The 23,886-nt window shown below is 43.9% G+C and overlaps 1 protein-coding gene across 4 annotated transcripts in view; it reads right to left on the reverse strand.

Moving 5' to 3' along the window:
• The window catches only part of sbf2 (SET binding factor 2), a 120,540-nt gene that overhangs the window by 76,550 nt on the left and 20,104 nt on the right, over positions 1–23,886 (reverse strand). For all 4 annotated transcript variants that reach the window (XM_053635194.1, XM_053635193.1, XM_053635192.1 and 1 more), the window contains exons 3-5: positions 9,800–9,937; positions 2,700–2,828; positions 1,110–1,220 (exon numbers count right to left, since the gene is read on the reverse strand). In XM_053635194.1, coding sequence (XP_053491169.1) covers positions 1,110–1,220; positions 2,700–2,828; positions 9,800–9,937 — 378 coding nt within the window. The remainder of the gene's footprint in view (positions 1–1,109; positions 1,221–2,699; positions 2,829–9,799; positions 9,938–23,886) is intronic.

Consider the following 23,886-nt stretch of genomic DNA (forward strand, 5'->3'; position numbering starts at 1 on the left):
TGAGAGCGCTTCAGTTAATATTCACATCGACCATGTGACCTCGGTGACTTTGCCCGCGGCGTTTTTGTTGGTGCCAAATGGGCACTGCTGATCTCCGGGGATTTTCACACACACACACACACACACACACACACACACACAAGAACAAGAAACAAAAATAAATGATCCCAGTTCTGCGGGTGGAAACACCTTGTTCGTGAGAGAGGAGGTCAGTCAGAGGAGAACATCCAGACTGGTTCGAATAAGCACTCAAATGAGCGCTCCTTACAACCGTGGCGAGTAGAAAAGCACCTCAAGATGCCGAATCTCCAGACCAGAAACCGGATAGATGAAGACCGGAAAAGCATCACCTAATCTTTTTCCAATCTTAGAACCTGGGACGAACAAATCTGTCTGTCCAAATAGCAATCCAAAAATAGCGATTATAATATGAAATACATTATGAGCTACAACCTGGAAGAACATTTTCATTAAATAACGACACACAGCACATCTGACTCGACACTTTTAGCACTGATCAGACGGAAACGCAAAACATTCGCCCTTTTGTTTTCTACCGGATCGAGACAGAGGTTAATGAATTCACAGCTCGAAGTTTACCTAATAAAAGCCCTATTCGGATCCGAATAGGGCTGAAGTCAATCTAACGCAAAAGTCGCAGAAAACACGTGTCTTTCACATGCCGCGTCTTCTTCCCTTGGGTAATTTGGCTTTTCCTCCAGGTGACTTTTATTTGCTTTAGCTGAAAAAAGTCTAGTTTGCAGGCATAGCAAGATGTCAAAAAAATGTTAAACGATACAGCTAAAATATACACCACGGCACCTCTGAATTAGCAAAGAACACCGCAGGGGGAAAAAAATAACACCTTCCGTATGCCGAAACATTCCTATCGTCTGGCATTAGGACCCTGTCCACTTAAATAAACCCTCCAGTGTAAATACAGGAGGTGAGAAGAGACGCCTCCTCTCTGACACAGCCACGCTTCTGGCTTGACCCTCGCGAGGCGATTTACCCCGAGTGACCCTCGCGTGCATAACCCCCTTTCGAGCCTGTGTAGGTCAGAGGTAGAGGCATTTGAGGAATTGTTGTTCGGCTGAGTAATGTCTCACCTGGGAGCCTCCTGCTGTAGGCACAATGCACGTGAGGAGGTTCGCCACGAGGCCTTCCAGAGGGAAGTTCAGATTGTCGATGTAAACGGTGTAGATCAGCCCCAAACAGCCCTGAAAGAGAGAGGACCGTCAGTCTGTATACACGCGTACCCACAAAAACACACTGCTACAATTAACAGCACACATCTCTATCGGAAAAAGGAAGCCTTTCTTTGGTCGCACGTTATACACACACCAAAGCATTTCAGAAGGTCTTAGTAAGACTTAACAGGGTTTTAATATCACGAACAGGAAATGCCGCCACCGAGACTAACTTCAGTCGTAAGAATGCGCCTAAAGTTCTACATACGTGATCGAAACATTAATCATTTTTTCGTTAGTAATCGTTTGTCCTCAATTTTTCCCCAGGTCCTGCACATTCTTCACTTTTCCAGCATCTTCTGCATATTTGACCCCTTTCCAACAGCGGCTATATCCATCTTTATACACTCACGACGACTGAGGGACTCGTACGCGACTATTACAAAAGGTGCAAACGTTCACTGATGCTCAAGAAGGCAACGCGATACATTAAGAGCCAGGGGGGTGTAAACTTTCGAACAGCACGATCGGGGTCAATTGTTATTATTTTGTCTTCTGGGAAACATCTTATGTAGTATCTTATGTAGTTTCTGAAGGGCAGTACTACATTTATAAAATGAGATCTTTAAACAAAATAATAATTAAACACTGATCATCCTGTTCAAAAGTTTACACCCCCCTGACTCTTAATGTATCGTGCTGCCTTCTTGAGCGTCAGTGAACGTTTGCGCCTTTTGTAAAAGTCACGTACGAGTCCTTCAATTCTCCTCGGTGTGAAAGAATGGATCATCTTATAACGGCATGTAGCCGCTGTTGGAAGGACGTCAAATATGCAGAAGATGCTGAAAAAGTTGTTGTTTTTTTTTTTTTTAATTTATTAACAAATGGCACGTCTTACTATTTTCCCGGTTTACAGTTAAATTTAGTGTTGCGGAACATCTACGAGACGAGTTCCTGTTCTCACTTCTCTTTTTCTCTCTCTTGTAGTTAACAGAAAGCAGAAAGAAAAAAAACGTAAAAACGTAGAACTCCTCCATCCTTCCGTGAAGGCTAAATGCGTAAACGTCTCTTTAAAGAAAATCTTACACAACGTTAATCAACACTTTCTGACCGATCAGATTCAACCGCAGATATTAAGAGGCCATAGAGGATTAATTAAGAAGCAAAATGTGAGGAGGGGAAATGAAGAGAAGATAATAATGAACCCAGAAAACTACATATGCACCGCTACTGGAGAAAAAAAAGAAAAGAAAAGAAAAAGTACTGTTGTGGTGTTTTATAAGTACAACGACACACACTGCTAATAAAAACCTGCTAGCTGCTTGCGGTCATCTGATGAAGTGTTGTTAATAAGGCCACCATTTGGACGCACTACGGCAACATATTGAAATAAATAAATAAATGAATGAATGAATGAATAATAAAAATAAAGAAAGAAAGAAATTTTAAAAAAAGGAGACGTTCTGTAGAAAGAACACTGAATATGACATTCGTGTTTGTTTGCGTTACCCTGAATATTTCTGGAAAATCTAATCTGGAGACCAGGATTAGACTTTTCGGTGCAAACACTTGAGCTGGCTGGATCAGACCGTCTTCTTCCTCGTCTTCGTCTCCGTCGCCTCGCAGCGTCTTCGTGCCCTGGAGGAAAACCGGTGAAGAAATCAGTGAAGGAAAGTGCTAACGCTTGTAAGGTCATCGACATGGCCGTCTGACAAAAATAACCAGAACGTGACACGAGAGAGAAGCCTGGCTTGGATGGAAATCGGGCCTCGCCCCTTTAAAGCTAGTCGCGCTCGTGTCGGTTCCCTACGGCAACGCTTTTCGAGGACGGAGAAACTCGATCGCCGGGATGTTATTTTCATTAAAACCTGTCGCTGTTTCAAGGACGAAGAAGACCGTTTCTGCTCGACTGGCAGGAACTTTCTGGGTTATTCAGAGCTTATACTCATCTCAGATGGGAAGTTGAGTGAGTATAAGCGTATAATAAACATGATTCAATGATTACAGCTGAAACCCCCCATCTTCCTTCCATGCCCAGTTCTCATGAACACGGTGTGGCTAACTTGCGCAAAAATAAGAATGCTGATTCTGCCGAGTCACAATTTGGATAAAATGCTCACAAATGAATCATGCGTATTAGTGCCAGGAAGTCTTTTTTTCAACAATGATGGCGAGAAAGTAACACAAACAAATCGGGTAAGTGGGGCCTGCATACCACAAGAAAATGCTGTGATCATAAAGAGATTAGGTTTATGTGTTAATGACAGAAATCCAACAGGACATGAAAGTCAAGCCCACGTGGCGTCCTATTAATAGACCTCAATCTTAGAAAAACTGTCTCATTGTATAATTGGCAACTGTTTTGTCCAGGAGACGTCTCCAGTGGCCTGGGGGAATGTTATTCTAACCCATGATGGCTTGTGATATACAAACCGTGTCCCAGAGCCATGGAGGCTCGTAATCGAATCAATTACATCAGACTCGGTCTCACTAGAAAGAAATGTAAATGTTGAACGATACAGAACATGATGACAGCATGGTAGAAATGAAATCCAAGTACGAAGACGCAAGGCCGACTGTTTACGTTGAAACAACGTTTAAGTTTCCAAGACGTGTCCGAAACTCGGCAACAAAAGGAGCGCGAGCAGAATAAAGGATATAAATTCTTCATTGAAGAACGCATCCATAGCTATCAGAGTAAGGTAACGGCAACTGACGTTAGCACTCATGGTGAGCAGATCGGCATGGAGCTAACTGCCATCGTGTACGAATCTCCACTAACGATAAAATTGTGCATAGCTGAAAAAGTTGTTAGCAAACTAAGCACGGTTACGTTAGCTAGCAGTACGACTGAGACGCGAGTTAACACTTTGTAGTACGGACCAGGGATGAGAACACGAACGAAAGGCGAAACCTTTCAATGTTCCAGAGTAAAAATGTTACTTAAATCAATAAAAAAAAAAAACACTTAAAACCCCGGATAACGACGTTACTGTTCAATTTGATTTCAAGAAAATATAGCATTTATAAATCTAAACATTTTCCTAGTAGTCCTAATTTCCTGTCCACAACGCGTCACTTCCTGCCTGGCTGCAGAAATTTATGACATCCATGCTATAGCTGCTATGACAGGAATGTGCTGAAAATGTTCAAAGTAAACCCACGTGTTTCTGGTTAAATCCAGAGGTTTTACTGAAGCAGAGTAAACCATCACGCGTAAAGTACGTTATTAACCTCGATGCTGGCAGTTGATGAGGAGGAACGAAGAACCACGGATTTTCTATAATCTTATAATAATAAACGATGTTCGATTCAGCCGTTGTTTGTTTTTAACGGAAGTACAGTCGCTCTACTCGGCAGCAGAAACCCGGACGCATGAACACGACCCGTTGAATTTAAAGTGATTCCTTCTTCATCGAGTTGAACTGGAAAACCACCCGAAACCAAAATCTAAATATTTAACCTTAGTGACTCATTTGAAATGTTCTTCGTCGAATGCGGAACCAATAACGAGTTCTGATGCGCTGGATCTGGTTCGAATTGCCCCGTTTAAGCCTCCATAATGCGCATAAGCTCATATTGGTGGCCACCTTTCAAACCCTGCTGACTCCCCTCTTTATTGCCTTTTTTTTATTTTTTTGCTCAGACAATGAAAACATACCAGGAGAGCCACAGCATCTTCTGTGGGGAGAGCTGGGATTAAAATACCCCCGCAGATGGGAAACACATTTCGGCGTTATCGGGAGGATCATTTCGGCGTTATTGGGAGGATTTGGCTCAATTATGAGGAAAATGCGTTCCATAGCTGAGCTGCTGCTTCCAGTCAGATCAAATTGACTTCAATACTTTGAATTACATAGCCTTCTATTAAACTGTGAATTAAAAAAATAATAATAAATGAATAAATGAATAAATCACATGGACTTTTGGACTGGATTGTTTGTCGCCGCGTCAGGTTTTGTGTCTCCATCGTTTCGACGGTCCTTTTTTGATTGGTGGAAAACTAATGATGACGAGTATTTATTGGTCACGTAAACATTACAGCACAGTGACACTTTCTTCGCATATCCCAGCATGTTAGGAGGTCGGGGTCAGAGCGCAGGGTCAGCCATGATCCAGCGCGCCTGAAGCAGAGAGGCAGCTTGGCAGTTCTGGGGCTTGTACACGCGACCTTCTGATCAGTAACCCAGAGCCTTAACCGTCATATGAAGTTGTAGTCTTCTAACACTTTCCTTTCGTTTCATGGTAATGGAATGTTTAGGTTTTTCTTAAAGGAAGTTTCACGTCCTTCATGTAATCACTGCTACCTCGTTTAATAAATGACTCGCCCCACAGCGCTCTTGAATTCTCGATTCTGATTGGTCAGAAGGTGCGAGTTCATTTTCTACAACAGCAGCTCACAAGTTTATATAAATGCACTTCTCTAATACATGATTGTTTCTATAGTCAGAGTTCGTTGACAGAGACCTACATAACGGCAGACGAGCTACATGATCTAAGCCTAATAATAGATGTTTATTTAACACTTATGGAAGGAGTCTCCAGTGTCGGCACGGTATAACGGTCAGAGTTAAAGCCCCCCCGTCTTTACAACTTATAGAGAAAGACACTGTTATTGAAAATAACAAATACCAGAAATCCAGTTATACCAAACAAATACCAGAAATACCAGATGACTAGTTATTGTCGAGAATAGCCAGACTAAGCAGAAAACGGCGGAAGAGTAAACCCTTGAGGATCCGCTTTTATTCAGTGTTAAATTTATAGACTGTAATCATTAAATGCATCACTTTAATACACGATACGGCCAAATGTTTGTGGACACCTGACTTTTAACGCTCATGTGTACTTGTTGGACGTCCCATTCCAAAGTTAGTACTCCCTTTGCCGTTATAATTCTTTAGGGAAGGCTTTCCACTAGATTTTGGGGCGTGGCTGTGGGGATTTGAGTTCCTTCAGCCACAAGAGCATTGCTGAGATCAGGCGCTGTCAAGTGAGGAGGTCTGGGGTGAAGTGTGCGTTCCAGATCATCCTAATGGTGTTCCATCCAGTTGGGTTGAGGTCAGGGTTCTGGGCAGGACACTCAAGTTCTTGCACCTTCTTCCAACCTTAACACACCATGTCTTCATGGACCACGCTTTGTGCACAGGGGCGTCGTCATGCTGGAACAGGTTTGGGCCTCTTAGTTCCAGTGAAGGGAAATTGTAACGCTACAGCATATAAAACCTATTCTATACAGTTGTGCGCTTCGAACTTTGTGGCAACAGTTTGGAGAAGAACCATGGTATTTCGGTATCCTGCTGAAACTTCTCTTATTTCTGGGACAAATATAAATAGATTGTAAACATCTTGGTAAAATTAGCATATTTCACAAATGATGCGTGATGCTAATCCATCTAAGCGCTGCTACCGATATCCGATTACAGTGTCCAGTACTACTGTCAAGCTCTGTGTGTGGACTGAATCATGGGAATAACTGAGAATAATAAATAAATAAATAAATGTCAGGAGGCATAAAAGTCCAGTCTGATAATAAAGAATAATTCTTTGGTGTTAATGGGTGTGATGACACTACAGCTGCACACATCAGGGTGGCCTTCGGCGCTCTACATCAGGGGAACCCATATGAGGAGGATTAAAGCGTCTCTTTAATCACAAGAAGAGCACAAGACGACGACTCCCGCGAGAAGTCAAAAACAGCTGGGGGCCATCACATCCTCCAGACCCGATGTGCTCTTCATCCTCGCCAACTGTTGCATAACGTTCGAAAGGACCAAACGCACAGCTGTCGTTATATCGTCCGTATAAAAAAAATAAAAAAAAGTTTATGGAACATTTGGAATGTTCCACAATTCTGGCTCATAAAATATGTTCTGACCTTAATCTAGGTCATATTTATCATACAGCAATCCGTAATCTTATACGGTGGTGCTTGAAAGTTTGTGAACTCGTTCAAATTTTCTATATTTCTGCATAAAAATGGCCTCAAACATCATCAGATTTTCACACAAGTCCTAAAAGTACATCAAGAGAACCCAGTTCAACAAATGAGACAAAAATATTATACTTGGTCATTTATTTATTGAGGAAAATGATCCAATATTACATATGCGTGAGTGGCAAAAGTACGTGAACCTCTAGGATTGGCAGTTAATTTGAACAAGGCGAAATTAGAGTCAGGTGTTTTCAATCAATGGGATGACGATCAGGTATGAGTGAGCGCGCTGGTTTATTTAAAGAAAAGGGAGGGATCTATCAACGTCTGATCTTCACGACACACGTTTGTGGAAGTGCATCATGGCACACACGAAAGGAGATTTCCGAGGACCTCGGAGAAAGAGTTGTTGATGTTCAGTTGTTGAAGATCACTCCAAGAGCAAGACGTGTAATAGTCCACGAGGTCACAAAGGTCACTTCTAAGCGACTAAAGGACTGTCTCACATTGGCTAATGTTAATGTTCATGAGTCCACCATCAGGAGAACAATGTTAAATGGTAAATGGTGCACTTATATAGCGCTTTTATCCAAAGCGCTTTACACTGTGTCTAATTCACCCATTCACACACACACCACTGGTAGCAGAGCTGCCACGCAAGGAGCTAACTTGCCATCGGGAGCAACTTGGGGTTCAGCGTCTTGCACAAGGACACTTCGGCATGTGGAGTCATGCGGGCCGGGAATCGAACCGCCAACCCTACGATTAATGGACAACCCGCTCTACCAACTGAATCACAGCCGCCCCTGTGGGGCACAAGGGTGTGCATGGCAGGGTTGCAAGGAGAAAACCACCGCTCTCCAAAAAGAACATTGCCACCCTTCTGCAGTTCGCTAAAGATCACGTGGACAAGCCAGAAGTCTATTGGAAATATTTTTTTTTGGACAGATGAGACCAAAATAGAACATTTTGATTTAAATGAGAAGCCTTATGTTTGGAGAAAGGAGAACACTGCATTCCAGAATAAGAACCTCATCCTATCTGTGAAACATGGTGGTGGTAGCATGATTGATTTGGCGTGTTCTGCTGCATCTAGGCTGGGACGGCTTGCCATCATTGATGGAACGATGAATTCTGAATTAACACTTACAACATTTAGTTGGAGTTATTGCTCCACAAAGGGGTCACACCAGACACTGAAAGCAAAGGTTCACATACTTTCGCCACTCACAGATGTAATATTGGATCATCTTCCTCAATAAATAAATGACCAAGTATAATATTTTTCTCTCGTTTGTTTAATCGGATTCTCCTCATCTACTTTTAGGACTTGTGTGGAAAATCTGATGATGTTTTAGGTCATATTTATCCAGAAATATAGAACGTTCTAAAGGGTTCACGAACTTTCAAGCACCACTGTATTTGAACCCAAAATTCAAACGTGAATTGCCAATACAGGTCATTAGAGGAAAAAAAATATGTGCACCTCTAAGATAATAACCTCAGAAGCGTGGTGGAGATCTGTTCATTATCACTAACTGAATCTGGACCAGGAAATATTTATAGAAAAACGTCACGAGAGGACTTTTCACACATTTGCGAAAGCACCACAATGACTCAAACCGGAGAAAATATTGCGGATTAACTCACTGATGTGATCTCATAACTCCATGTGTTCACAGGAAGACTGACGCCGGTGTTAAACGGCCTGATTCCCGATTGCGATGGTAAACTCATTAACCTTTCCAAGCAGTCTAACTGTACGATGTAATTTCAATGTGATTCACTGCATCTCAAAGTGCGATATATTTGGTCTTAATGACCACGTTTGAATTCCAGAGGCTGGGCTGGCATCCGAATGCTATTGTCAGGATGTTTGACAGGATATTTGATATCTACCTTAGACTTCTACTCATTGTGACTTGCTTTGGAAAGAACCGCAATGGTTCCCGAGCATCCAAAGTAGCTTTTCTTTCCGAGACTAAACTTTATAGTGCCTGTTGTTGGAATTCAGTGGAATCTCATTCGAAAGCCTCAAGTAATGAACCTCTGAGAACCATCAAGGACGTGACTGGGGGCAACAATTGCGGGGGACAGGAGCTTCTTCTCAGCCGAAGTGACAGCACAGAGAAAGTTCAGAACACAGGAGTCTCATGTATATTATGAGGGACTGTGAGGTTCTGTAAAGGAAGGGAACTAATATAGCATTGCAATTGACGTTTATCACAGATTGTAATATATTACTGACCATTTTGGTTGAAAATGGCTCTTCTGGTTTCCTGGTCTTTCAAAAGAGATTTGGACCAAAAATGATTAAGTAGGCCTTCAACAAAGTGTCAAATATTTACAAGTAATGGGATTTAATACACTATATTATTATGTTTTTAACTGTTTGAAGTTTGTTTTTTTAACTGTTTACTGCATTACTGCAGAACCACTTAAAAACACGCCATCCAGCTGCGTTTTCGCAACTGCCACAGCTGGTAATGTAATTACACCCTCGAATACTCTCCTTAAACACGACATGATGGAAATGCTCGCTTTCCTGTCTTATTTGGGCTAACGGTTCTGGGAGATTCATTCGTTTATCTTAACATTTAACAATGAAAATTTGAGAACAGGGAAAAATCAACATAAGCCCGAAAGGAACCAGAGATCGTAACTAGAGCCTCACCTGCAGGTTGACTTCAGCCTCGTAGAAGGTCAGACAGGAGCAGTAGTGTCGGTCTGAGTCGATGTCAGTCAGCACCACTGTAAAGAATGTAGGAGGCTTCCGTTCACGGGATAGTCTCCATCCTCCTGGCTGACAAAACTGTGGGAAGAGAGCAGGCATACGTATGTGAGGTTAGATCTCAAAGAAAATCAAGCAGAGAGCTAAAGAACACCTGTTTGATGATCAAACACCCTCAACAGATACAGTAGAAGAGCTCCCGAGTGGTGCGACAGAAAAGCGTTCCCTTTATCGCTGGGAGATTGTGAGTCTGAATTCCCATGATGCCACAGCCATCCGTAGTTAGGGATGGATCTACACTCTCCTGTCTATCAGAGCGACACCAGCCAATCGTGATGACACTGCTTGATGAAGCATGAGCAGCGGCTGGAAAAGATGTGGTGGTGAAAATGGAAAGCAGAAGGGCATGCCTACACCACCAGCACCACCACCAAGTCTAGGTGCCCCGAATACCCTTAAAATATACTTCAAACAAGAAGGAAGCTGTTGAAGGAAATCCATTTCAGATAGTTGACCATGCTGTGAGCTTGACCCTGTTTGGATCAATGCCAAAATCTCATCAGTTCATTTGCTGGTTACGGTGATGATTCCATATAAATCCTACAAACATTCAACCGCTCGTTCTTGAGATATCACGCTGACGAGAATCTCAGATAGACGGACATACGGAGAAGCAGATGGACAAACCCTAAACATAATGGTGGAGGAATAAAACCACCTAATGAGACTATTGTTACAGGCAACCGCGAGGTCATACACTATACGGACGAAAAGTATGTGGTCACCCGGATATTGAACATCCCATTCCAAAACTATGGGGATTAATATTTAGTTGTTCTCCCTTTGCTGTTATAATAACCTCCACTCTTCTGGGTAGATTTTCCACTAGATTTTGGAATGTGCTTGTGGGGATTTGTCCAGTCAGCCACCAGAGCGCAAGAGATCAGGTACTGATGTTGGTTCGAGGAGGCTCGAGTTGCAGTTCCTCCCAAAGGTGTTCAGTGCGGCTGAGGTCAAGGCTCTGTGCAGGACATTCGAGTTCTTCCACTGAAATCTTGGCAAACCATGCGGCTAGATTTACGGATCTGACTTTTGTCATGACGGAACAGGTTTTGGCCTCTCGGTTCCAGTGAAAGGAAATTTTAACGCTACAGCATACAAAAACACTTGTTTGGGGAAGACCCTCATATGGGTGTGATGGTCAGTTACCTGCATACGTTTGGTCATATAACGTATTTCTGGAATTCAGTAAAAGGGACTTCTCGCAAAAAATTAACGTCCTAACATCTAGTCCAAGAGTGTTCAGAGTTCTTACTGGAACACGGTGTATGAAGGGACTTTTCGGAGGTCCTGGCATACCGCTTCCTTATAATAGTAAAATAGTCGGTGGAGACCAGGAGCAGGATGTCCTCCTTCAGCTACTACATCATCCTCTCATCAGAGAGCAGGAAATGGTACTCATCCGCTTTCCTTGCCCCTCACTCTAAACACCTACATTCCTGTTCAGAATTTTCTACTCATAATCAGGAACGTAGATCAGGAAACATCAAGCAATGGCCTCGTGTTAAGGTTAAAGTAATTATGTTTCTTTTGCACCACCTGAAGAAAAATAATAATGGCTACAAAGACAATACAGAGTTGTCCAGTCAGAGATGTGGAACCGCAAACCGGTTCTTCAGCATTCAGCAGAGCTACGGTGTTGGGGCTGACAGGTGTCCTGCAGAATTGTGATGATCAAGCATGTGCACACGCGCTGCCTAACGTTAGTCGTGTCACGTTTACACCGATTGTCCGTTGTGTAATTCATGGACGAGAGTAACAGACAGGAAGTAGGATGAGAGGCAGTGAAACCAAAAGAGTGGTGGAGCGACCCCAGAGCTTGAACCAGGATGTCACAGTCCAACGGCAGACACAATAGCAGGCAGGAAATCTCAAACACCGCAAGGCAGCGGAGGGAAAAGCGGAATGCTCCGGCATCATCAGATCGGGACAGGTGCCAGGAAAGTTACGGAAAATATGAAAATATGCAAAGAATGCGGTACCTTTCCAGAGGAAAACAGATAAACAATACGGATGCTTACCCGAGGACACGGCAATAAAAGATGGGGAAGAGTGGATCTGGGTAAACTCACATTAACACATCGTCAACACCCCTTTCATCTAAACGGCTAAGATTCACCGGGAAAATGTCTAGACTTCCGAGGCAGAATTCTGGCATTTCTAGACGTGAAGTACAAAGACGTAAATCCTCAATGTGTGTTTGGTTTAATCAATTGCACATAATAAAATCCAAACAATAACCATGATAGAAGTCATTCGTACATGCTTGTCTGATGAGTACAGGAATATTAGCGTAAGCCAGGCTCTGTTCGTGGGGTCTGCGGGGAACTCGCCAGCCAGGCTGGACTCAGACAGCTCTCTGTTGGGACGTGTCTCAGAGTAAGACGCCAAAGTTGTCTGCTGTATTCGATCACTATGGACAGCCAACAATGAAGTCAGGTCCCTTGACAGTCCGTCATCAGAACTGCAGTTGTGTTATCTGATTCATAACGATACGTTCCTATTTCAGGATGTCTGACTGCATTTCTCTGAAAAAGTCTGGAGATCATTACAGAAAGCAAAACCACTAAAGCGATACAGTTTACACACTAGGGATGCGCTGATCACGTTTATTACATTGGTAACGCTGGATAGGATATGTTAAACCAGGTGGTTGTTAGGCTGTTGCTAGCTCCTAGGTGGTTGCTAGAGTATTACTACTGTAGGTGACTGCTATAATATTTCAGCTGGTTGCTAGGGTGTTGCCATGGTATTCCAGGTGGTTGCTAGAGTGTTGCTATTTGGTTGCTAGGCTGTTGCTAGCTGGTTACTCTGGTACTCCAGCTGGTTGCTAGGGTGTTGCTATGGTATTCTAAATGGTCACTAACGTGCTACTAGGTGGTCGCTATGATATTCCAGCTGGTGCTTGATATAGTATACTAGCTGGTGACTAGGGTGTTGCTAGATGGTTGACATGGTGTTTTCAGTGGTTGCTAACATGCTACTAGGTGGTTGCTATGGTATACCAGCTGGTTTGTAGCCTTTTGCTAGGTGGTTGTTATGGTATTACAAATGGTTGCTAGGGTGTTGATATCTAGTTGCTATGGTATCCAAAGTGGTTGCTAAGGTGATACTAGTTGGTTGTTATTGTATTGTTATGGTGTTGTATGGTATGGTAGTTGTATATGGTATTAGGTGTTGATATTTGGTAGCTATGGTATCCCAGGTGGTTGCTTGCTATGGTATTCAATGTAGTTCTAAGGGTGTTGGTACGTGGTTGCTATGGTATTCAGGCTGGTTGACATGGTATTCCAGGTGGTTGCTAGAGAGGTTGCTAGGTGACTGCCATGTCATTCCATGTTTTTTTTCTAGGTGACTGGTATGATATCCCAAGTGGTTTCTAGGTTGTTGCTAGCTGGTTGCTAGGGTGTTTCTAGGTGATTGCTTTGTCATTCCATTTGGTTGCGTTTGCTGGGTGGTTCGTATGCTGTACCACGTCGTTGCTAGGTTGTAACTATGCAGATGCTATTGAATGAAAGCTGGTTTCTAGTGCGTTAATCGGTAGCCGTCGTGTTCCAAGTGGTTCCAAGTTAGGGTGTTAGAGGGTGAGCAGTGCAGTTTTAATTACCTCCAGTACATCTGAATTAACACAGCCAAAATCACGCGAACCATAGGCTACATTCCTACAGTATGGGGGGGGGGGGGGGGGACACAGCTTGCAGCAATGCTACACGGCAACCATAATTCTGATGGTTCATGGTTTCTATGTCAAAAATTGCGACCTGTGAAAAGAGAGAAGTGTAAGAAGAACAGTATGCTGGCTCTGTCAAGCCAACAGTATAAAGCACTTTAACGGATCACGTAAAAGAATGCAAGGAATTTATTTAGGCTACCGGGGCTAAGAAAGAAAAGCAAAGCGCAACAGTGAGACAAAGACCATCGAAACAGCATCAGCGCAAAGCAGATAACAGGAAAATCTGTGAAGGGTAAAGAGGCGAGTCAGAGTCAGATATCGAGGGGAGAAGCGAGTCTATAAACAGATTTCTGATAAGAAATCGCCGCTACTGTAAGCTCATAAATGACCTCTATACAAAGTACAGAGTGACCAGGAAAAGAATGCTCTTAACAGTCTATCTAACCCTCTCACCACACACACACACATGCTGAACCAGCTGAGTCATATCAAAGACATAACACATCCTGGGCTTAGTTTAGAATCCAGTCAAGTGACAATGGCACTTCAAGTGCTCCTGCGTGTGTGATGTCAATAAGCCCGATAACATTTTCGCTGAGGGTTCCTCGTCATGTGGACATGCCGCCCGTTCCACAAAGCGATACCGGATCTGCGGCTTGACCTGCTAAGAATCGGTGCGAGCTGAGCAAGCATGAAGAAGAGGACAACCAAATTAGACCTTCGCCTGCAATCTGGTGTATTCAGTTACTGCGGTCGTGCCTCTTTAATGACGGCTATAAACGGCGTACAGCATTGTCCCGTCTGGAGGACAAAGAGAACCCTTTTAGCGTATATGAACTGCACGAGCGGTCAAGCGTAAGCTGCGGGCCTCGGAGTAACCTCGAGGGTCTGTGGTATTATCAAACCGCAAATCCATTGTCTTTAAGTGATGTCTGCATCACAGACATAAAATTATGCTGTTTTAAATGCATTTAAGGTCTGAATACGGAGAACATCACTGCATCGTTCTGCACGAATCTCTGCTTGCCTGTCTGAAATCTCAAACTGGATGAGGGAACACCACCAAATACTGAGCTTCTCGTCATTCCAGCCTGCCCCTCAATTACCACCTCACCGTACAGCTCGGCTCAACCACACTCGAGCCAACCAGGAAAGCCAGGGACCTTGGGGTGACCTTTGATGACAGCTTGACCTTCACAGACCACATTTCAACAACTGCACGGTCCTGTAGGTTCATTCTGTAGAACATCAAGAAAATCAGACCCTATCTCACTGAACAGGCTACACAGCTACTAATCCAGGCTCTTGTTATCTCAAAACTGGACTATTGCAACGCACTACTCTCGGGTCTCCCACCCAGCTCCATCAAACCCCTTCAGATGATTCAGAATGCAGCAGCACGCCTCGTCTTCAACCAGCACAAGAGAACCCACATCACACCCCTCTTCATCTCCCTCCACTGACTTCCTGTAGCCTCCCGTATCAAATTCAAGGCCTTGATGCTCACGTACAAGACCTTGTCTGGAACAGCACCCCCCTACCTCAACTCTCTCCTGAAGGCTTACGTTCCCTCACGCGATCTGGGATCGATTAGCGACCGACACTTAGTATTGTCTACTAAGCAAGGTCCCTTTCCAGAACCTTCACACTAACTGTCCCTCAGTGGTGGAATGAACTTCCAACCTCAATCCGGATCGCAGAGTCTCTCACCATCTTCAAAAAACAGCTAAAGACCCACCTCTTCCGTGAGCACCTAACTAACCCCTAAAATGCCAACCCCCACATTATTAAAAACAAATAAAGAAATAAATACATAAATAAACCTTACTCTGGCTCGACTCTGCGCACTTTGCTTCTCTAGAACTCAATTATAAATCTTGTATGGTAGCACTACTTGTATTGTTCTCCGCTTGATATATTGCTTCGCTTGTATTTCCTCAGTTGTAAGTCGCCTTGGATGAAAGTGTTTGCTAAATGAATAAATGTAAATTTGTCAGAATGTAATGTTGATGATTAAGGAGCTGACAGCGATACAACTTCTCACTCATTTACTTCTTTAAAAAAAAACAACAAAAAAAAACCAACAACTAATCCCCCTGTGATATCCTGCTCTCTTGATTTCTCAGTTTAGGAAGTGTTTCATACGGATACATGGGTCCACTCGACAACTACAGCAGTGGCCGAAAACTTTCTGTTACCCAGCGCGAGAGGCAGCATCTGCTTGCAAAACCACAGACGTGTCTATCCGGGTGGGATTAAAATGATCAGACCATGACGAGCTGGTCCAAAAACAGTAGGTAATTTGGTCTGTGATTCTCAGGGGAGGGATGAGGAACAAGAAACACACTTGACACGGCTGGATCTGGAAGGAAGTAAAGAAGCACTTGGAAATCCATGTTAAAATGTAATCCTGTCCGTTGTAGGGCTTTTGTTAACATAAAAATGTGTGGAAACTGTAAAGTCTCTAACGGTCTTCGTACCGTGGCATGATGCGAACAAATCCGCATATTTCGACGGAAAAACAGCATTAAATATAACCCAAACAGCAAGCTAAAATCCCTGGAATGAAAAACAAGCTTTTTCAAGGAAGACAAAACAATGACATAAATGAAAGAGGAGGAAAAAGGTGACACACAGCCAGACCCCAGCCATCCTCGAGCTTGTCAGCCAACACCATGCTTTTACTAAGCAAGACATGGTTGGACGTTGAACTCCAGACATGTGGAAGGTCTATTTCTGTCAGCTTTGACCAGTGCCAGCATCAGGTCTGAGCTAGGAAGTGCCAAAAAATGAATGCTCTATTCATAGGCTGAAAACTCCCGACGTGAAAACTTCCTTAGAGCATCTTCAGGGTCAGAGTTAAAGGAAGAAGAAGAAGAAAAAAACCCAACTCTAATGCATGACTGCGTTGCACTGCAGCTCCTGTATAGAACCTACAGAAAGTCGCGCCATGCTGTGGTGAGATGATGTTAACCACAACATTATGGACTTTTCAGCCAAATTGTATAAAAATCGCTCGAGTATTGTTCTAAAAACAATTCCAGCTGGGTATGCCATTGGCTTGGTTCCTGCACACACGGTTCAGTTTAGGGACAGATATTTTTAGCGGGTCATGAAGGATGTCTATAATTCACCGGGGTGAGTAATATAAAGACACTGGAAATTTAGCAATAATACAGACTTCGGAGGCCTATAATTTGGATTGCTGACGATGCTCCATGCATGCAAGACATTTAGATAAAGGCTAGAGGAGTTATAATCACAGTCAGATGTGTACAGTTTTGTTTGCATAGCTTTTCAGTCAAATATTTGGGAATTTGTTCATTCACACAAAAATCACTCTAACCGGACTCGGGGAAAGTCCAGATGAATATTCCTCGTGCTATCAGAAGGACGTAAGGACGACCTCGTGTTACATATTAATTGAGAGACTGGGCCGTTTTCCATTGTTGCTTTATTCCTAGGCTAAAAAGTGACCATCAGTAAACAACAACAAACAAAAAAAAACAATCTTGTTCTAAGCGAGCGTAAACACCTTTGTCCTGAGCTGAAGTGATGCACAATACAGGCCTGCGCCACTGATCAGCCCCCTGCCTGTAAACAGAGCGATAACGCATAAGGGACAGGTGCTTCCTGTGAGTCACAGAGTGCGAACTCAGAGCTCAGCCCCTTCATCCTTCTCTCCAATCAGCGAGCTTGCTTCTCTCCTTTTGTGTTCTTCACCTGACAAAACAAAGCTGCAGGTTGGCTGCGCCCTGACATCATCGGCAGTCCCGAGGTCCTTCGCTCTGCTTACCCAGGAAGAAAAACATGAACCCTGATTCTGCCTGGAAATTCTGCCCACCTCCGCACTCTCGAAACAATGGATGAGTTTATACATAACCATCACCGACCTATTCACTGTGCTATAGAGCGTTTTTTTTTTTTTCCCCTCCTGCAGAAATACATGAGGATAAACAAAGTGCACCTGAACAAAATATTAGTGCTGGGTTGAGGTTCATTTGCTCAGACAAAACTCACAGTCTGGATGGAAAACTGCCAAATAGCACTTTCACATTGTACTGGATGTTTGGGTCAAATCACTTTATATGAGAGTCCTAGCTTAGTTGATTTAAGGAACGGTTTCAGCTGAGTCAACATATCAGTGCAATGGCGTATAGAAGAGTGTTGCACAATGTGGTAAAATATTGACAACGCTAGGCGTGCGGGCTCTTGATTCGAATCCTGACGATGCCACAGCCGTCCATGGTGGGAGGGATGGCGTGCTCTCTCGTTCTCCTGTCAATCGCTGCACCACACAGCCATAGGCATCACAGGCATCTGTGAGCCCGTGCATGCGGACGAGGGCGGATATCAGGGAGGGCTGATACACTGCCATGTGATGCAACAGGAGAAGCAGCTCGAAAAGATGCTTTGTGTGGCTCAGAAGAAGCACATATTGACCTTTACCCTCCCTGGTTGGTAGCTGGGCAGGGGGGGGGGTTGGTTGATGGTGGCGGGACACTGGGTGCTCTCCAGGGGTTTCCTTCAGGTAGTCCAGTTTTCTAACCCAGACCAAAGACATGCGTTTTAGGCCGAATGACATTTCCAAATTTCCTGTTGTGTGGAGGTGCGATTGTGCCCTGCGATGCGTCCAGGGTGTCCCCCACCTTGTGCCCCGAGTCCCCTGGGATAGGCTCCACGTTCCCCGTGACCCCCCGTGCGTAGGATGAGTGGTACAGAAAATGGATGGATGGATGGATGGGCACGTGTTAAATATGCTGTCCATTTCCTAACTACATCAGTGTTACTACAGCGGGTGAATAGTCCGGGACACCGGTGAGACACTAAAGAGCCTCCAGGACACGCAGATCATCATAACAGAATTTTTTTTTTTTTGTTATTGTGCGTAAGCAAGTGCTGAAAGGAAATCTTTGGCTTGTTTTGAATCACTGAAACTGGCTCTGGGTGCACACTATTTCCCGTTTGGTCCCCGAGCAGGAAATAACAGGACTCTGTATATGGTCTACTGTTTGGTCATGACTTAGTTGTCTTTTGCCAGAAATGACAGTCACGAATGTGCGGCATATTCAAGCTGCAAGTGAGTGATTAGGGACGTCGACTAGCACGTTTTGAGCATTGCTAGCCTTCGTAAATGGTCTATTAAAGAAACATGACGAACACGGGTCATTCCTGTGCTTATATATAAAAATCCAGAGACAGTTAAAAAGCCTTTTTATTGTGCTCATCCTGCTGCAAGAAAAATGTGGCTTGGTTCGTCACTCGATGCCACATAAACACACTCCTCTCGACGGTAACACTAAGAGCGGCCATTAAACCGAAATACAATCTAGTGCTGATGTTAAAAAATGTGTGTGTGCACACGCAAGTCCTCAGGGAAGCAGTTCAATTAGACAGCAGACAACCTACACACCGAAGTACAACCATGGACACGTTTTCCGAATAACTTCTTGCTTCTTTCCCGGAAGTACGTGCCACATTCCACATTACACCCGGGATCCAGGAGGGGAAAAGAACGGTTCAAAAAGTCAAAGCCAGCACACAAGCAACATGACACAAACATTTACAATCTGCCCCGTGCTGAGAGGTCAAATTCCTTCATTATGGGATGTCGGGCTCTAAAAAGTAGCTATCACTATGTTTCATCGCGCTTCTCTCAAAACAAAAGTATAAGAAGATTAAAACTGAGCTTCAAAGAATGTTTTGTTACGTTGTTCCTGTCGTCAAAAAGATTAATAGTGTTCTCGGAAAAGGGGGGAAAAAAGGGGGAAAAAGAAAACACCACTTGTTATCTTAATCTGGAAATAAACCATTATTAATGATGAGAGTATCAGTGTACATCAGTGGATGTTCGCAAAATGTTTTGCATTCGCTTTGACTTTACGAGATAGGAAAAATGTTTTCTTTCAGGCTTAAAAGAAAGAGGACACGTTAATCCACTTTACATGAAGATGGAAGACAAACACTGCTGGCTGAAGCCGTAAAAAAAGAAAGACAAACAAATCGGCGAGGACGCCGACGCGGAAGTGTGCCCTGATCTCAAACACTCATGTGTGCATTAACGGAGGAGGACACTGACTGGAAAAAGAAAGGAAAAAATGTTAAAGCTTTTAGAAAGGCTTCTGTTTTCACTAGACACACGTCCTCAGGCTGGTCCCGGGCTAACGAGTACAGGGCAGGTTTCAGGTTCAAAGCAGGACGTATGGCGTAGGGTGTCAATAAACATGACATGCGTTCCTGTCAGTCTTTCTGGTTATGATGCATAGTAGACCTCGTTCGCCTTTGTCGAGGCTGCTGCTAAAATGGGCAGGTACGAGCAGCTGTGTAGAGGACAATAAGACAAAGACGGAGAGAAAATTATAGTAACGAATGATCGCCTGCGTAATTATGTTCGGGGGGGGGGGGGCGGGGGCGTCTGTCCTGCATAAGATGACTGACACGTGGCAACACGGCTTGTTTTGGTTTTTTTCTTCATTTTCTTCCATTTTTCATAATTTCCCCTCAGGGATCAATATCCATCAATCCATCCAATAAACTGCTAATAAAACTGCAGTGTTACATTTCAAAATAAACTTTCAAATCATCAAAAGAATTTTTTTCTGTCTACAAAAATAAAATTCAAACTAATAAAAAGGAAGGGGAGGTCGAAATATTTTAAACAATCAAACTGGTAGACTCCAGACTTTGTAACTAATCTTCTTCTTCTACTACTACTACTACTACTACTACTACTACTATGGAGAAGAAAGAGAAGAAGAAGGAGATGGAGAAGAAGGAGAAGAATAAGGAGAAGAAGGAGGAGAACGAGTGGGAGAAGGAGGAGAAGAAAAAGAAGGAGAAGAAGGAGAAGAAGGAAGAGGAGAAGGAGAAGAAGAAGGAGGAGAAGGAGGAGGAAGAGGAGAAGGAGAAGGAGAAGAAAGAGAAGAAGGAGAAGAAGGAGGAGGAGAAGAAGGAGGAGGAGAAGGAGGAGAAGGAGAAGAAGGAGGAGAAGAAGGAGGAGAAGGAGAAGAAGGAGGAGAAGGAGAAGAAGGATAAGGAGGAGGAGGAGAAGGAGAAGCAGGAGAAGAAGGAGAAGGAGAAGAAAGAGAAGAAGTAGAAGAAGGAGGAGGAGAAGGAGAAGGAGGAGGAGGAGAAGGAGGAGAAGGAGAAGAAGGAGAAGGAGGAGGAGGAGAAGGAGATGAAGGAGGAGAAGGAGAAGAAGGATAAGGAGGAGGAGGAGAAGGAGAAGAAAGAGGAGAAGGAGAAGAAGGATAAGGAGGAGGAGGAGGAGAAGAAGGAGGAGGAGAAGGAGAAGGAGAAGAAGGAGGAGGAGAAGGAGGAGGAGGAGGAGGAGGAGAAGAAGGAGAAGGAGGAGGAGAAGGAGAAGAAGGAGGAGGAGAAGGAGGAGGAGGAGGAGGAGGAGGAGAAGAAGGAGAAGGAGGAGGAGAAGGAGAAGAAGGAGGAGAAGGAGGAGGAGGAGGAGGAGGAGAAGAAGCAGGAGAAGGAGAATTATTTAAAAATTCAAGACATAGAAAGTGAACTGAGCATAATTGATCGATAATATCGATATTACTATCCCCATCACCCAACCCTTAATTTTCTGGTGGAATGAAATTAAAATCAAAATCAAAATTACTTCTTAATGTAGAGAAAATGCCAAAAAAAAGGCCATCGTGGGAGTCTGGTTCAGGATTTTTTTTTTTTTTTGAGCGGCGGCACAAAAACACTTCAGGCTCGACGTGTGAAAAAGCTTGCCTTTTCGCACAGTCCGGTAGAAACCCTGTTTAACACCCCGTGAGTCACCTCTCCCGTTTATTACCACACGTGTTAGTCAGAGCAGGTCCGGAGCTGGACTCGTGTCCAGCAGCCCTGTGTTCAATCAGTTACTCTTCTCCTGAAAAAGTCAGGACAGAGAGTTTCATGCAAAAATCAATCGAACTCTGCAACATTCGGAGGAGCTTTTTTTGTTAGGAGACATTTACTTAACATTTATGGAAGGAGTCTCGAGTGTAAGCGCTTCGTTACAGTTAAAGTTAACCCCAGCACAGGAAAAGTATTCAGGACAGAGGCGTGTGTGATCTGTCGGGATCGTTACATTTACATTTACGGCATTTGGCAGACACCCTTATCTTACATTTATCTCATTCATACATCTGAGCAATTGAGGGTTAAGGGCCTTGCTCAAGGGCCCAACAGTGGACACTTGACAGTGCTGGGGTTTGAACCTACAACCTTCTGATCAGAAGGCCAACGTCTTAACCAGTGAGCTACTGTCCTCCCCTACTTGCGATCACCGAGATCACCTGATCCACATATACCGAAAGATATCCGTGTAAGGTCGTGTTGCCAATGTGCAAAAAAGCTTAACAAGAAAGCAAAGTCTCGTAACTGCGAATTGTCCTCTAATAAAAAAGCCTCAGCCTCGTACCGTCAACACCTGAGGCCAGGGCGACGTTTTATACGACGCCGAATGACCACTTGGGTCGACCTTAACGGCTGACCGGCCTTTAAAACGAAACCTGGCAACCGATGAGACTTCAGATGAGCGCCTACGGGTCTCTCCGTTATCCCTGTAGAAGTTGTTTAGACGAACAGAGCACTCGAAAGGGCACGTGGGTTCAAACCGGCACGCAAACGGCAGGGCTGAATCACTTCCTTCAAGATTAAAAACACCTTTGGAGGCAAGTGTTGCGAATATGTTCGTGGGGGTCTTTTATTTTTTTGGTTAAAATTACCAACATTCCTCATCTGTAGTCATTTAGCGTGCTGGGTGGCAGCTGTGGCCACAAGATGCTTCTCGTGCTAAGTCCCGTTCGTTCGGTTTAATCTACCCCCCCACCCCCCGTGAAATCTTCACAGTGCGATGAAAGTCTACAACAATACAGGGGACCGTAGCTTCAATTAAAAATCCGCATGGTAAACCCTAGAATGCTATAGAGTAGATTTTAAAAACAACAACAACAACAACAACAACTACAAAGCGAGAATTCATGTAAATCTGCCACTTCACCAAAGTGCTGGATCCTGTGGACAAGCAGTTTTGCTTTGGCTGAAACGTGAATTAACACACGGACGCTATTAACATCGTTAAAATGTGTTTTTGCGTCCTCGTGAATCGTGCGCGTAAAACCGTAACTTGTAACGCTGCACACTTCTCCTTCGAAAAGGAATCTTGAGAGAATCCCGACACGCAAAAAGCGTATAAAAATGCCGAATTGCTGGATCGGACCACAACAAGGGGGCGCGTTACGAAACCGAGAGGCATAACTGGAGGGATCAACAACATCTGGCGAACGCGAACAACAAGAGCTCATGGTCTATATTTAGGAGCGCTCCACATGTTGGTGAAGGTTTCTGTAAAGGACTGTGGAGAGGATTGTCATTAAAGTATGAGGATTGTCATACTGCAGAAAGCAGAGTCACTAACACCACACACACACACACACACACACACACACACACACACACACACACTTCTTTTCTGCACTGATGAGCATGTTTTTAAGAATCCAGGCTACAGATTAAGCTCGCGAGATTAATCTTGTGCCCTCTAACTACTGCTGATTCACGAGAGTATCTCTTCGGCTTTGGAGGAGCGAAGGCTGCAGCGATGCTGACTCAGCGGGAAAAAGAAGTGGGCGTGACCAGATTTGCATGTGACATGAACATGAGGAACCAGAGGCTGCTTCCAAGTCAGATGTAGCCGCTAGTCATTTTAGCGTGTAGTCAGTTGCTTTGGATTAACTACCTGTTAGCAAGGCCGGCAATGCTTGCAAACTGTGAATATACGTAACGAGACATTCGCAGCTTTATCTAAGCCACTGGTTCTCAACACGGGGGCACAAATTATTTTCAAGAAAGAAGAATAAGAAAGAAAAAAAAACACACACACACACACACACAGACAGGGCATCATTTGTGTACTCAGTGTATGTTATTGCTTTTCAAAAATGGAATGTGATAAATGAAAAACCCCTCGCTCTGTCTCACTCTGTATTTTGTTTTTGCTGGGGAGGGGCGGAGCTTAACCTGCCTTTTATCTAGCTGTCACTGCAGACCAGTGTTGCTAACTTAGAGACTTTTCAGACCTTTTTTTTGGCAAAAAAGCACCTAGCGAGAAATCTAGCGACTTTTTGGACAAACCTCAGTGACTTTCCAAATGTGGCCAGTACTGTCCTTCAAGCGCGAGGTCTCTCTCACCTCTCTCTGCGTCTGCTCTGTTCAGTGAGGGGCCGAGGGCCGGAGATTTAACAATGTCATGGATAACGAGAGGCGCCCTTCCTCCCAATTTACATCATTCGTATGCAAGTGTTTTTTT

This window comes from Ictalurus furcatus, chromosome 10 (genome assembly GCF_023375685.1).
Source record: "Ictalurus furcatus strain D&B chromosome 10, Billie_1.0, whole genome shotgun sequence".
In the NCBI taxonomy this organism is placed as follows: domain Eukaryota; kingdom Metazoa; phylum Chordata; class Actinopteri; order Siluriformes; family Ictaluridae; genus Ictalurus; species Ictalurus furcatus.